The following is a 13,295-nucleotide window of genomic DNA, read 5'->3' on the forward strand; positions in this document are numbered from 1 at the left end:
GGGGCCCTCACAGACTTGGCCTCTAGCAGTACGGAACTACAAGTCCCAGGGTTCCTAGCGACCGCCCGTAGTCAAGTTGCCGGTGGAATTGGCCCAGGATGACAGCTGGAGAATGGAGTCAGGTATGGGGAGCGGCTTTGAGTGGAACCGTGTGAAAGAGCCGGGGTGGGTAGTCGCTGGCGGGTCGTTGAGTCGGCCATATGAAATGGGTTCGGGGGCAGGGCAAGAGAGTTATGGGAGCCTAAAGGTCCTGTCCCTCGGGGTTCCTGACCTGCAGTGGCAGGCGGAAGGGACAAGGGTTGGAGCTGAGTACTACCTCCTGAGCTCGAACCGGTGACGGTGGCTACCCTCCCCCTCCCTGCCACCGCCCAGGGAGTGGAAAGAAGTGGGAGTTAATTACTCCGACATCTCGGCGGTGTGGCGTCTGGACAGGGTTCTGCCACAGCAGTGATAGCATATGGCACCGTACTGAGGTGATGTGCCAGGGTGATGCCAAAGGCAGGGTGTGATGCCACGGGAGCCACTTGATATCTAAGAGACTTCGGTGAGTCCATAGCCTGGTGACATCACAACTTGATGAGGGTCATCTTAAGGATACCGGGCTGTGGTGTTGGCACTTTAATATCACGATATTAACTATGTTGTCAAGGCTTTGCTGCAACTATTAAGCTAATAGTGTTTCTTTTTATAGAAATCCCAAATAGTGCCATAGCAGAAGCAATGCAAGACTGATCCTTTATAGGGCATATCCAGAGGACATTATGCCACAACTAGGTAATGATAAGAATACATTCAAGAAAGAGATTGATTATGTTTATGTTTATCCTGTTATAGTGTAGAATAGCAGTTGGGAAACTTTCTGTAAAGAGCCAGATAGTAAATATTCTAGGCTTTGTAGGTCAAAAGGCAAAATCAAGAATATTTTGTTGGTACTTTTATGACGAGAGAAAACAAATTTCAACAAATTTTTATTGATGTAATTCAAAATATAATAGTAATTGAGTACTTTTTTTTGTAATACAGGAGGACTACCAATGAGAAGAATATAATTCTTTTTAGGGGATAATATTTTGCTTAATTGGAGCTCAGAATTAGTGTTCCGTACTGTCAAAATTGATTTTAAATGTTCATCTGTTAATGCTGATCTGTTATGAGATTTTTACCTATTTAATCTTTGAAAATGTCATTTTACACATATAGGTACTGTCAAATACTGATATCAATTCATAAACATACACTTTTTTATTTTTATTTAAATTATTTTTTTCAAAAATTTCAGAATAGTTTTAGATTTATAGAAAAGTTGCAAGGTTAGTAGAGTTCCTGTATACCACTCACTCAAAATGAGGTACATTTTACATATCATAAAATTCACTGATTTCAAGTGCATAATTAAATGATTTTTGGTAACTTTACTGAAGTGGGGCAACCATCACCATAAATCAGTTTTAGAACTTTTTGATCTCTCCAGTAAGATTCCCTCATGCCTATTTACAGTTAATCAATCTTCTGTCCCATTCCCAGCCCCAGACACCCACTAATCTACTTTTTTGTTTCCATAAATTTGCCTATTCTGGACATTTTATATAAATGAAATCATACAATATGTAGTCTTTGTGTCTGATTTTTTTCACTTAGCATAATATTTTTGAGATTCATCCATATCGTAGTATGTATCAGTACTTCCTTACTTTTTTATTGCCAAATAGTATTCCATTTCATGGATATAGCACATTTTTGTCTATCTACTCACTATTAGATAGGTACATCAGTTTCCAAGTTTTGGCTACTATGACTAGTGCTGCTAAGAAGATTAGTATGTAAGTCTTTGTGTGAACATATTTTTTTCATTTCTCTTTGATAGATACTTAAGGGTGGAGTTACTGGATCACAGGGAAAATATATGTTTAACTTCTTAAGAAACTGCACAACTGTTTTCCAAAATAGCAGCAACATTTTGCACTTCCATTAGCAATGTATGAGAGTTCCTGTTTCTCCACATCCTTGCCACCATTTGTTATTTACTGTGTTTTTTATTATAGCCATTCTAAGTGGGTGTGAAATGGTGTCTCATTGTGGTTTTAATTTATAAATTTATAAATTATAATTTATAATATGGTGAGCATATTTTCATGTGCTTCTTAGCCATTCATATATCTTCTTCAGTGAAGTGTCTGTTATATCTTTTGTCCATTTTTAAATCGAGTTGTCTTTTTGGTGTTGAGTTGTAATGATGGTTTCTATATTCTAGATCAAGTCCCTGAGAGATATATGATATGCACATATATTCTCCCAGTCTGCTGCTTGCCTTTTTCTTTTCTTGATGGTGTCTTTTGAAGTGAAAACGTTTTGAATTTGGGTGACATCCAATTTATTATTTTTTTTCTTTCATGGACCACTTTTTTGGTGTTGTACTTAAGAAGTTTTTGCCCAATTGCAAGGTCTCAGTGATTTTCTCCAATGTTTTCTTCTAAAAGCTTTATTACTTCATCTCTTACATTTAAGTCTATGATTCATTTTGAGTTCATTTTTTCTCTGTGATATGAGGTGAGAATCTAAGTTCTTTATTTTGCATGTGGATATAGAAATTGTTCTAGCACCATTTGCTGAATCTCTTATCATTAACATCTTACATTGCTGTGCTATGTATGTCACAACTAATAAGCCCACATTGGTATATTGCTATTAACTATACTCCATGCTTTTTTGTTTTTTTCAGGTTTCACTAGTTTATCTCTAGAGATCCTGTCCCATCCAGGATACCACATTACATTTAGTCATTGTATCTCCTTAGCCTCTTCTGACTTGTGACACTTTCTCAGATTTATTTTGTTTTGGTGACCTTGATAGTTTTAAGGAGTACTGGTCAGTCATTTTGTGGAAAAACCCTCAATTTTATGCTTAGACTGGCATTATGTGTTTGGAAGGAAGTCCGCAGAGGTCAAGTACCACATTCTCATCATACATTATCAATGTTACACAAACATATGATTTTAATTGAGCATATTCATTGCTTGGAATAGAATTCTGTTGTTCTCTTAATAGTGCCTTTTAGCATTATATGGCAGGTTAATCACTTCCAATTGAAAGTTTGGTGAAAGCTGCTCAATTACACAGTTAAATGGATTTTGGAATATGGAATATCCTTTGCACTTGCTTCAAGGTCCAAAAACTACTGCTGGAACTGTAGTCTGAATTCAGAAAATATATATGCTGCAAATTTGTATGGAAATAGAGATCTTGCTTCTTGTTTTAACTTTTATTTCATTTTATTTTGAGACGGAGTCTCGCCCTGTCACCCAGGCTGGAATGCAGTGGCACAATCTTGGCACACTGCAATCTTCGCCTCCTGGTCTTAAGCGATTCTCCTGCCTCAGCCTCCTGAGGCGCATGCTACCACACCTGGCTAATTTTTGTATTTTTAATAGAGACAGCGTTTCGCCACATTGGCCAGGCTGGTCTCCAACTCCTGACCTTAGGTGATCCTCCGAAAGTGCTGGGATTACAGGCATGAGCCACTGTGCCGGGCCTATTTTATTTTTTATTGAGACAGGGTCTTCTTCTGTTGCCCAGACTGGAGTGCAGTGGCACGATCATGGCTCACTGCAGCCTCCACCTCCCTAGCTCAAGTAATCCTGTCACCTCAGCCTCTGGAGCAGCTGGGACTACAGGCATGCACCAACACACTCAGTCAATTTATGATTTTTTGTAGTTACAGGGTCTCACTATGTTGCCCAGGCTGATCTCAAACTTCTGGGCTCAAGTGATCCTCCCACCTAGGTCTCCCAAAATGCTGGGATTACAGGTGTGAGCCACCATGTCCAGCTGAGATTTCATTTATTTCTTCTGGGTACTTAACTAGGAGTGGAATTGCTGGGTCATATCGTAACTCTGTTTAACTTTTTGAGAAACTTTCAGACTCTTTACAAAAGTGGCTGTACCATTTTACCTTCCATCAGCAAGCAATGTTCGAGGGTTCAGATTTCAGATTTATCCACATTTTTTTTCTTATTTTCTTTTTATTTTTTGGAGACAGAGTCTCACTCTGTCGCCCAGGCTGGAGTGCAGTGGCAGGATCTCAGCCCACTGCAACCTCTGCCTCCTGGATTCTAGTGATTCTTGTGCCTCAACTTCCCGAGTAGCTGGGATTACAGGCATGTACCTCCACGCTGGCTAATTTTTGTATTTTCAGTAGAGACAGGGTTTTGCCATGTTGGCCAGGCTGGTCTGGAACTCCTGTCCTCAAGAGATCTGCCCACCTTGGCCTTCCAAAATGCTGGGATTATAGGCGTGAGCCACCACATCCAGCCAAATTTCTCCATATCTTTACCGATACTTATTAATATCTATCTTTTTGATTATAGGCATTCTAGTGGATATAAAGTGGTGATCTATAAAGTGGTGATCTATAAACACCCATTCCAGCCTGAGTGACAGCGAGACTCCATCTCAAAATAAAATGAAATAAAAGTTAAAACAAGAAGCAAGATCTCTATTTCTATACAAATTTGTAGCATATATGTTTTCTGAATTCAGACTACAGTTCCAGCAGTAGTTTTTGGACCTTGAAGCAAGTGCAAAGGATATTCCATATTGACTTGTGACAGCATGGGAAGTGGATAAAGCATCTTGACATTACTTGTGATTCAAACAATATTGTCAAAATGACTTTACTACAATTTTTTTCATATATAAGCATTGTTTTGCCTTGTAATTTTAGGTTGAATTAATTAATAAACATTATCAAGCCTGCATCAAAAGTTAATTTCCAAAGCCATTCAGCGTTCTCTAACAGTGTTTGAAGGTGGTTCTTCCAACCATTTAAAATTGTGAGAATCATTCATACCTTGCTTGCCACACAAAAACATGAGATGGGCTGAATTTAGCCTGCCAGTCATAGTTGGTGTAGAGCAGAAGTGCCCTGCATATTCAATAAATACATCTCTAGTTGATTATGGAGGTACAGTATCCCTGTGTTGTAGTATTCACAAAGTATTGGGTATAGTGACATTTCACCATAAAAATGCATCAAGTACTTGGATCTGATTGGTAGAAAAGCTGGAAAAACAATTCCAAGTGCCTTTCCTACTGAGTGACTTGTTTGGGTAATCTTCTTTTATAAACAGTATATTTTGCTTTTATTTTATTTGATGTGACATGGTAATTAACTTTCAATTCTGAGTCCTTTAAGGCCAATGGGAAGTTATCCTTTGACTTTTTGAAAGCTGAAAGATAAATAGGTCTTAGAGGAGAAGGTCTCTTCTCTTTTGTGGCTGGCCCCAAGTTATGGAGGAATGATGTGGTTGCTGTTTATGTCCATTAAGAGACAAATGGGGCCCTGTTAGGGTCTGGCTCCCTTGCTGCTCTTATGATTGAACGTTTTCTATTGCCCTTTCCACTGATCACCTGGATTCTAGATATTTAAAAAAAACTAAGTTCATCTTCTAGACTTGAAGAATAATGCCAATAATAACTAGCATTTATAGATCACATTGTCAGTTACTGAACTTATCTTATGCAATCCTCACATCAGCTCTGTGAGGAAGGTACTATTATCCTGCAGCTCCTACCTTTTTTAAAATGAGAAAACAGGCACAGAGGAGTGAAGTTACATGCCCAAGGTTACACAGTTTAGTTGGAGCTATGGTAGAAATCCACGCAATTCTACTCCAAAGTCCTACCACTTAACCACTGCAACATGCTGCTAACTATTGCTGAAAACTGAATTATGTGTAAATGAAAATCCTAAATAATGCAATACCAAATGCTGTCAGAGTTCTTTGGGCTATAACTCTACCTCTGATTTTGGTGAAATGACAAGATTGTAATGCTTTAGAGCAGCTCTGCCCAACAGAACTTTCTATGATGATGGTAAACTTCTATATCTACGCTGTTCTAGTATGGTAACCATAACCACATGTTGCTCTTAAAGACTTGCAATGTATCTGGGAACTGAATTTTTAATGTCATTTAATTGTAATTGTTTTACATGTAAATAGTTTTGTGTGACTCATTATTAATCATCTTGGACAGTGCAGAGAGAGATCATTTCCCCCTACTTGTTCCTTTTTAATTACACTAAATATTTTACCCTATGCAAATATTCTTTCCATAGCACAACAGGAAATGAATATATTCTATACCGAAAAACAACTTGAGGGTATACGCAAATCAATTAACTGCATGACAGTTGCAGTAACAGGTTCTGGGTTATCCACCATGAAACTTCTCCATTCCCAGCACTTACTAAATAAACTTCCATAACTGGCTCAAAAACCCTTTGCAATTGATTTTTCACTGCTTACAAGTGTAATTTATGTGGCTTATTGCACTTTACAGTTTCTAGTTGCTTGGTTTAAGATGAGACATTTTAATCTGTGGCTCTAATTTTTTTTTTTTATACTTTAAGTTCTGGGGTACATGTGCACAACGTGCCGGTTTGTTACATAGGTATACATGTGCCATGTGGGTTTGCTGCACCCATCAACTCGTTATTTACATTAAGTATTTTTCCTAATGCTATCCCTCCCTCAGGCCCTCGCCCCCCGACAGGCCCTGGTGTGTGCTGTGGCTCTAATTTTTTTAATCCCATGTTTTGATCCCACGTGTTAAATGTCCTTAGTGTTATATATCACTGGGCTATACAAACCTTCCCCATTTAAAAGCGATCCCTTCACGAAACTGGCAAACTGTTACAGTCTATTATAATAAACACTTTATATTTACTACCTGAATTTTAGCTTCCACACTCTTGTTTTAAGTTATTTGCTTTATAAGTGGTTTCTTTTTTTAAAAAAGGTTTTATTATGAATAAGAGACTAGCAATAATTTGCAAAGATAGTACAGAAAGGCCTCATGTAATCTTCATCTGGGTTACTTCAATCATTACATTTTACATAATTATAATACAATATCAAAACCAAGAAATTGATATTGGAATGATATGTGTCTATAATTCTATGTTATTTTATGATGTATAGATTTGTTTAACCATCATCGCAATCAAGAAATATTCCATCTCTCCTGTCCTACCTCTTTATAGTCACACCCACCCCCCACCATTGATAACCCCTGACAAATACTAATTTGTTCTCCTTTTCTATAACTGTCATTTTAATCATTTTATATACAATTAAAATGATTTAATTTTTATAATCACAAAGTATGTGACCTTTTTCATTATTTTTCACTCAGCATAATACATTTGAGACTCATTCAAATTGGTATCAATAGTTCATTCCCTCTTATTGCTGAGAAATATTATGCGACATGGAGGTACCACAGTTTGTTTAACCATTCATCTATTGAGGGACATTTTAAAATGTCCAGTTTTGGGCTATTACAAAGAAAACTCTGATTAATGTTGAGTACAGTGTTTTGTGTAGATGGAAATTTTCATCTGTCTGAGATAAATGCCCAGGAGAACAATTACAAGGTGGGATGGTAAATATATGTTTAACTTTAAAAGAATCTGACAAACTATTTTTCCTAAGTGACTGTACCATTTTGTATTCTCACCAGCAATGGTATGAGAGATCCAGTATCTCCACATCCTTTCCAGCATTTGGTATTCTCACTATTTTTTTTTTTTTTAAGTTTTAGCTATTGTGATAGGTAGGTAGTGATATATTACTGATTTTATTTGCGTTTACCTAATGGCTAATAAAGTTCAACATCTTGTCATGTGTTTATTTGTCATCCCCATATCTTCTTCATTTAAATATCTCTTTATATCTTTGGCCCATTTTCTAATTGTATTGTATTGTTTGTTTTACTGTTGAGTTTTCAGAGTGCTTTATGTATTCTAGATACCAGTTCTTTGTCAGATATGTAGCTTGCAAATATTCTCTTCCAGTCTGTGGCTTGTCTTTTCATCTTAATAGGATTTTTCACAGAGAAAGAGCTTTTAATTTTGATGACATTCAACTTACTGATTTTTTCCCTATTATAGATTGTGCTTTTGTTGTTACATCTAAGAACTCTTCACCAAGTCCTAGGTCTCAGATATTTTCTCCTAGATTTTCTTCTAAAAATGTTATAGTTTTACATTTTACATTCAAGTCCATGATCCATTTTAAGTTAATATTTGGCATAAAATATGAAGTTTAGGTCAAGGTTAATTTTTTTGGATTATTGATATCCAGTTGCTTCAGCTCCATTGAATTGCCTTTGCACTGTTGTAAAATATAAGTATGCCGTGCTTGTGTATATCTATTTCTGAGTTTTCTAATCTGATTCATTGATCTACGTATGTGTCCCTCTGTCATACCACACAGTGTTGAATACTGTAACTCTATAATAAATCTTAAAATTTGATAGAGTGATTCCTCCTAGTTTATTGTTTTCAATATTGCCTGTTCCTTTAACTTTCCCTATAAATTTTAGAATAAGCTTGCCTATATCTGAAAAAAGTTTGGTGAGATATTGATAGGAATTGTATTAGACCTGTGTATCAGTTTGGGGAAAACTGATGTCTTTACTATGCTGAGTCTTCCAATCCATGAGCACCATATGTCTCTCCCTTTATTTAGATCTTCTTTTATTTATTTTATCAGCACTGTTCAATTTTCAGCATAGAAATCTTGTATGTTTTGTTAGAATCATACGTAACCATTTCATTTTTGGAGTGACTATTAATGGTATTTTATTTTGAATATTGGTTTCCATGTATTCATTGCTAGTATATAGAAATATAAATGATTTTTTGTATGATAGTCTTGCATATTGAAACCTTGCTGAATTCACTGATTAGTTCTAGGGGGTTAAAAGGTATTTTTCTATTTTTTTTTATTTTGTTTTGGTTGGTTTTTTAGGACTTTCTATGTAAACCCTCTTGTCATCTGCAGGGAGGGACAGTGATATTTCTTCCTTTCCACTCTGTTTTCTGTTGAATAGCAGTGGTGAGGGCTGAATTCTTGCCTTGTTCCCAGTCTTAGGGAAGAAGAGGTCAGTCTTTCAGTGTCAACTATAATGTAGGTTTTTTTTGTAGACATCTTTTTTGAAATTTAGATAGTTCCCCCTCGATTTCTAGTTTTCTGGGGTTTTTATCATGAATAACTATTGAATTTTGCCAAATACTTTTTGCATCAATTGATATGATCTTGTGATTTTTCTTCTTCAGTTTGTTAATGCAGTGGATTATACTAATTTATTTACAAATGTTGAGCTAGCCTTGCATCGTAGGATAAAACACATTTGGATGTGGTGTATAATTTTTTTATATGTTGCTGAATTATATTTGCTAATATTTGCTGGGGATTTTTGCTTCTATTCATGAATGACATTGGTTTGCAGTTTAATTTTTTTTGGTACCATCTTTGTCTGATTTTGGTATCAGTGCAATATTGGCCTTATAATAAGAGTTGGGAAGTAGTCTCTCCTCTTCTATTTTCTAGAAGACATTGTGTAATATGAATGTTAATTCTTCTTTAAGTATTTGGTAGAATGCTGCAGTGAAATCATTCAGGCCCAGATGGTTTCAATGAAGAATTTTTTTTTTGGAGTTTTAAAATTATATATTCAATTTTCCTAATAGTTACCAAGCTATTCAGATTATCTAATTTTTATTGAGTTGTGGTGGTTTGTGCTTTTCAAGGAATTTATCCAGCTTATCAAAATTATCAACTTTATACATGCATAATTGTTTGTAGTAATCCCTTTTGGTGTCTGCAAGGTCTATAATAATATCTCCTGTTTCATTCCTGATATTAATGATTTGTGTCCTATCTTTTTTATTTGTCAGTTTTGCTTGAGGTTTGTGGATTTTATGAGGCTTTTCAGAGAACTACCTCTTTGTTTCATTGATGTTCTCTATTGATTTTGAGTTTTCAATTTCATTGACTTCTGCTCTTTATCTCCTTACTTCTGCTTGCTTTCATTTTAATTTGCTCTTACATTTCTACTTCCTTAGGGTGGGAAATTAGATTATTAATTTCAGACATTTCTTCTTCCCTAAGTTAAGCATTTAGTGCAATGAATTTAGCTACATGTCACGTATTTTTTTTAATCACAGTAAAAAACCATAGCATGAGATTTAGTTCTTAACAAACTTTTAAGTGTACAGTACAATATTGTAAACTATAAGCACAATGTTGTACAGCAGATCTCTAGACATTTTTCATCTTGAATGACTGAAACTCTATGCTTATTGAACAGCAACTCCCCATTTCCCACCCTCCACCAACCCCCTGGCAACTACTATTTTACTTTCTGTTTCCATGAGCATAACTAGTTTAGATAACTTATATAAGTGGAATCATGCAGTATTTACCCTTCTGTGTCTGACTTATTTCATTTAACATAATGTCTTCAAGGTTCATCCATACTGTAACATATGACAGTATTTCTTCCTTTTTATGGTTGAATAAGAGTCCATTATATGTATATACCACAGTTTCTTCATTTATCTGTGGATGGACATTAGGTTGTTTCCACCTCTTGTCTATTGTGAATAATACTGCAATGAACATAGGAGTACAAATATCTCTTCAAGATCCTGATTTCAATTCTTTTGCATACATCTCTAGAAGTGGGATTGTTAGATCATATGGGAAATTTTAATTTTTTAAGGAACCTCCATACTCTTTTCCGTATCAACTGCACCATTCTGCACCCTCACCAGCAGTGTGCAAGGTTCCAATTTCTTCACATTCTTGCCAGCACTTACTATTTTTTTTTTATAATGGCCATCCTAACAGTTATGAAGTGATACTTCATTGTGGTTTTGGTTTGCATTTCCCTGACAATTAGTGATGTTGAGCATCTTTTCGTATATCTGTTGGTCATTTGTATGTCTTATTTGGATAAATGTCTATTCAAGTCCTTCGCTCATATTTTAATTGAATTATTTGGTGAGATTTTTTGTTATTGAGCTAAATAATTTAGATATTGAACCCTATCAGATGGTTTGCAAATATTTTCTCACATTCTGTAGGTTGCCTTTCATTCTGTTGTTTCCTTTGCTGTACTGAAGCTTTTTAGTTTGAGGTAGTACCACTTGTCTGTTTTTACTTTTATTGCCTGTACTTTTGGTGTCATATGCAAAAAATCATTGCCAAGACCAATGCCATGATGCTTTCCCCCTATGTTTTCTTCTAGGACTTTTACAGTTGCAGGTCTTATGTTCAAGTCTTTAATACATTTTGAGTTGATTTTATATATAGTGTGAAATAAGCATCCAATTTAATTCTTTTGCATGTGGGTATAAAGTTTTACTAGACCATTTTTTTTCTTGTTGGGGGGTTGGGCTAGATCTTTGCCCCCTTTTTTTTTCAAAAACTTTTAAGTTCCTGGTTATATATAAGGATGTGCAGGTTTGTTGCATAGGTAAATGTGTGTCATGGTGATTTGCTGTACAGATCAACCCATCACCTAGGTATTAAGTCCATCATCCATTAGTTATTCTTCCTGATGCTCTCCCTCCTCCTCCCCCTACTCCCCTGACAGGCCCCAGTGTGTGTTGTTCCCCCTTACCCATGTGTTCATGTGTTCTTATTGTTCAGCTCCCACTTATAAGTGAGAAGATGTGGTGTTAGGTTTTCTGTTCCTGTGTTAGTTTGTTGAGGATAATGGCTTCCAGCTCTGTCCATGTCCCTGCAAAGGACATGATCTCTTTCCTTTTTATGGCTGCACAGTATTGCATGGTGTAGATGTACCACATTTTCTTTTTCCAGTGTATCATTGGTAGGCATTTGGGTTGATTCCATGTCCTTGCTATTGTAAATAGTGCTGAAATGGACATATGTGTACTAGCACCATTTGTAGAAGAGACCACCCTTTTCCCCATTGTGCATTTTTGGAACCATCGTTGGAGATTAGATGACTGTGTATGTATGGATTTATGATCAAGGTCTCTGTTTTATTCCATTAGTCTATATGTCTGTCTTTATGACAGTACCATACTGTTTAATCCACTTATATTTATAGTAATTATCGATAGGGAAGGACTTACTGTTGCAATTTTGTTCGTTGTTTTCTGTCTTGTAGATTTTTTGTCCCTGCTTTTCTTTCTTTCTCTCTTCCTTTGGGTTTCATTGATTTTTTGGTAGGGACATGCTTTGATTCTTTTCACACATTCTTTTGTGTATCATTTAAAGGAATTTTCTTTGACGTTACCATGGAACTTACAGAAAACATCTTATGATTATAACAACCTATTTTAAGCTGAAACAAACTTAAACTCCAATTACATATAATACTTTACTCTTTTATATTATCCACCCCACACTTTATGTTATCGATGTCACCAATTGCATTTTTATATTGTGTATCTATTAACATGTTTGTGTAGTTATAGGTATTTTTATACTTTTTTTTTTTTTTTTGAGACAGAGTTTCTCTCTTGTTGCACAGGCTGGAGTGCAATGGCGTGATCTTGGCTCACTGCAACCTCTGCCTCCTGGGTTCAAGAAATTCTCCTGCCTCAACCGCCCAAGTAGCTGGGATTATAGGTGCCCACCACCATGCCTGGCTAATTTCTGTATTTTTAGTAGAGATGGGGTTTCACCATGTTGGCTAGGCTGGTCTCGAACTCCTGACCTCAGGGGATCTGCCCACCTTTGCCTCCCAAAGTGCTGGGATTACAGGCATGAGCTGCCGCACCCAGCCAATTTTTATACTTCTATTTTTTAACATCTATACTAAAATTAAAAGTGATTTACCCACCACTATTACAGTGTTACAGTATTCTATATTTTTCTACATATTTACCTTTACCAGTAAGATTTATGCTTTCATATGACTGTTGAGCATCTTATTATTTCAACTCAAAGGTCTCTCTTTAGCATTTCTTGTAAGGCAGTTCTAGTGGTGAAGAAATTCTTCAGCTTTTGTTTATCTGGGAAAGTTTTTATTTCTCCTTCATTTTGAAGGCTAATTTTGCTGGATGTAATATTCCTGGTTGGCAGGTTTTTTTTTTTTTTTTTTCCAGCAGTTTGATTATTCCATTCCCTTTTGTCCTGCAAGGTTTCTGCTGAGAAACTCACAGATAATCTTATGGTGATTTCCTTGTACATGATGAGCTGCTTTTCTTTTGCTGCTTTCAAAATTCTTTGTCTTGGACTTTTGACAATCTGATTATGATGTTTCTCAGTGTGGATTTCTTTGGGTTCATCCTACATGGAGTCTGTTGGGCTTCTTGAATCCAGATGTCCATTTCCTTTCCCAGATTTGACACATTTAGAGATGTTATTTCTTTAAATATATTTTCTGTCCGTTTACCCCTTCTCCTTCTTGGAATCCCATAATGCATATATTTGTTTGATGGTGTCCCATAAATCCCTTAGGTTTTTTTCACT

General features: G+C 36.0%; 1 protein-coding gene across 8 annotated transcripts in view; it reads left to right on the forward strand.

The window, feature by feature from the left end:
- The first annotated feature begins 48 nt into the window (after nucleotides 1–48).
- The window catches only part of ATG4A (autophagy related 4A cysteine peptidase), a 74,874-nt gene continuing 61,627 nt past the window's right edge, over nucleotides 49–13,295 (forward strand). For 3 of the 8 annotated variants that reach the window (XR_012430253.1, XM_045384032.3, XM_074029880.1), the window contains exon 1: nucleotides 49–165. Coding sequence is in view for 1 of the 8 variants with exons in the window: in XM_005594324.4 (XP_005594381.1) it covers nucleotides 113–122 (10 nt within the window). In the remaining 7 variants the exon portion in view is untranslated. Of the gene's footprint in view, nucleotides 545–746; nucleotides 775–13,295 lie in introns of those variants that run through there. The other 5 variants (XR_012430252.1, XM_005594324.4, XM_074029879.1 and 2 more) reach the window with 3 other exon arrangements.

Source organism: Macaca fascicularis, chromosome X (assembly GCF_037993035.2).
Source record: "Macaca fascicularis isolate 582-1 chromosome X, T2T-MFA8v1.1".
In the NCBI taxonomy this organism is placed as follows: domain Eukaryota; kingdom Metazoa; phylum Chordata; class Mammalia; order Primates; family Cercopithecidae; genus Macaca; species Macaca fascicularis.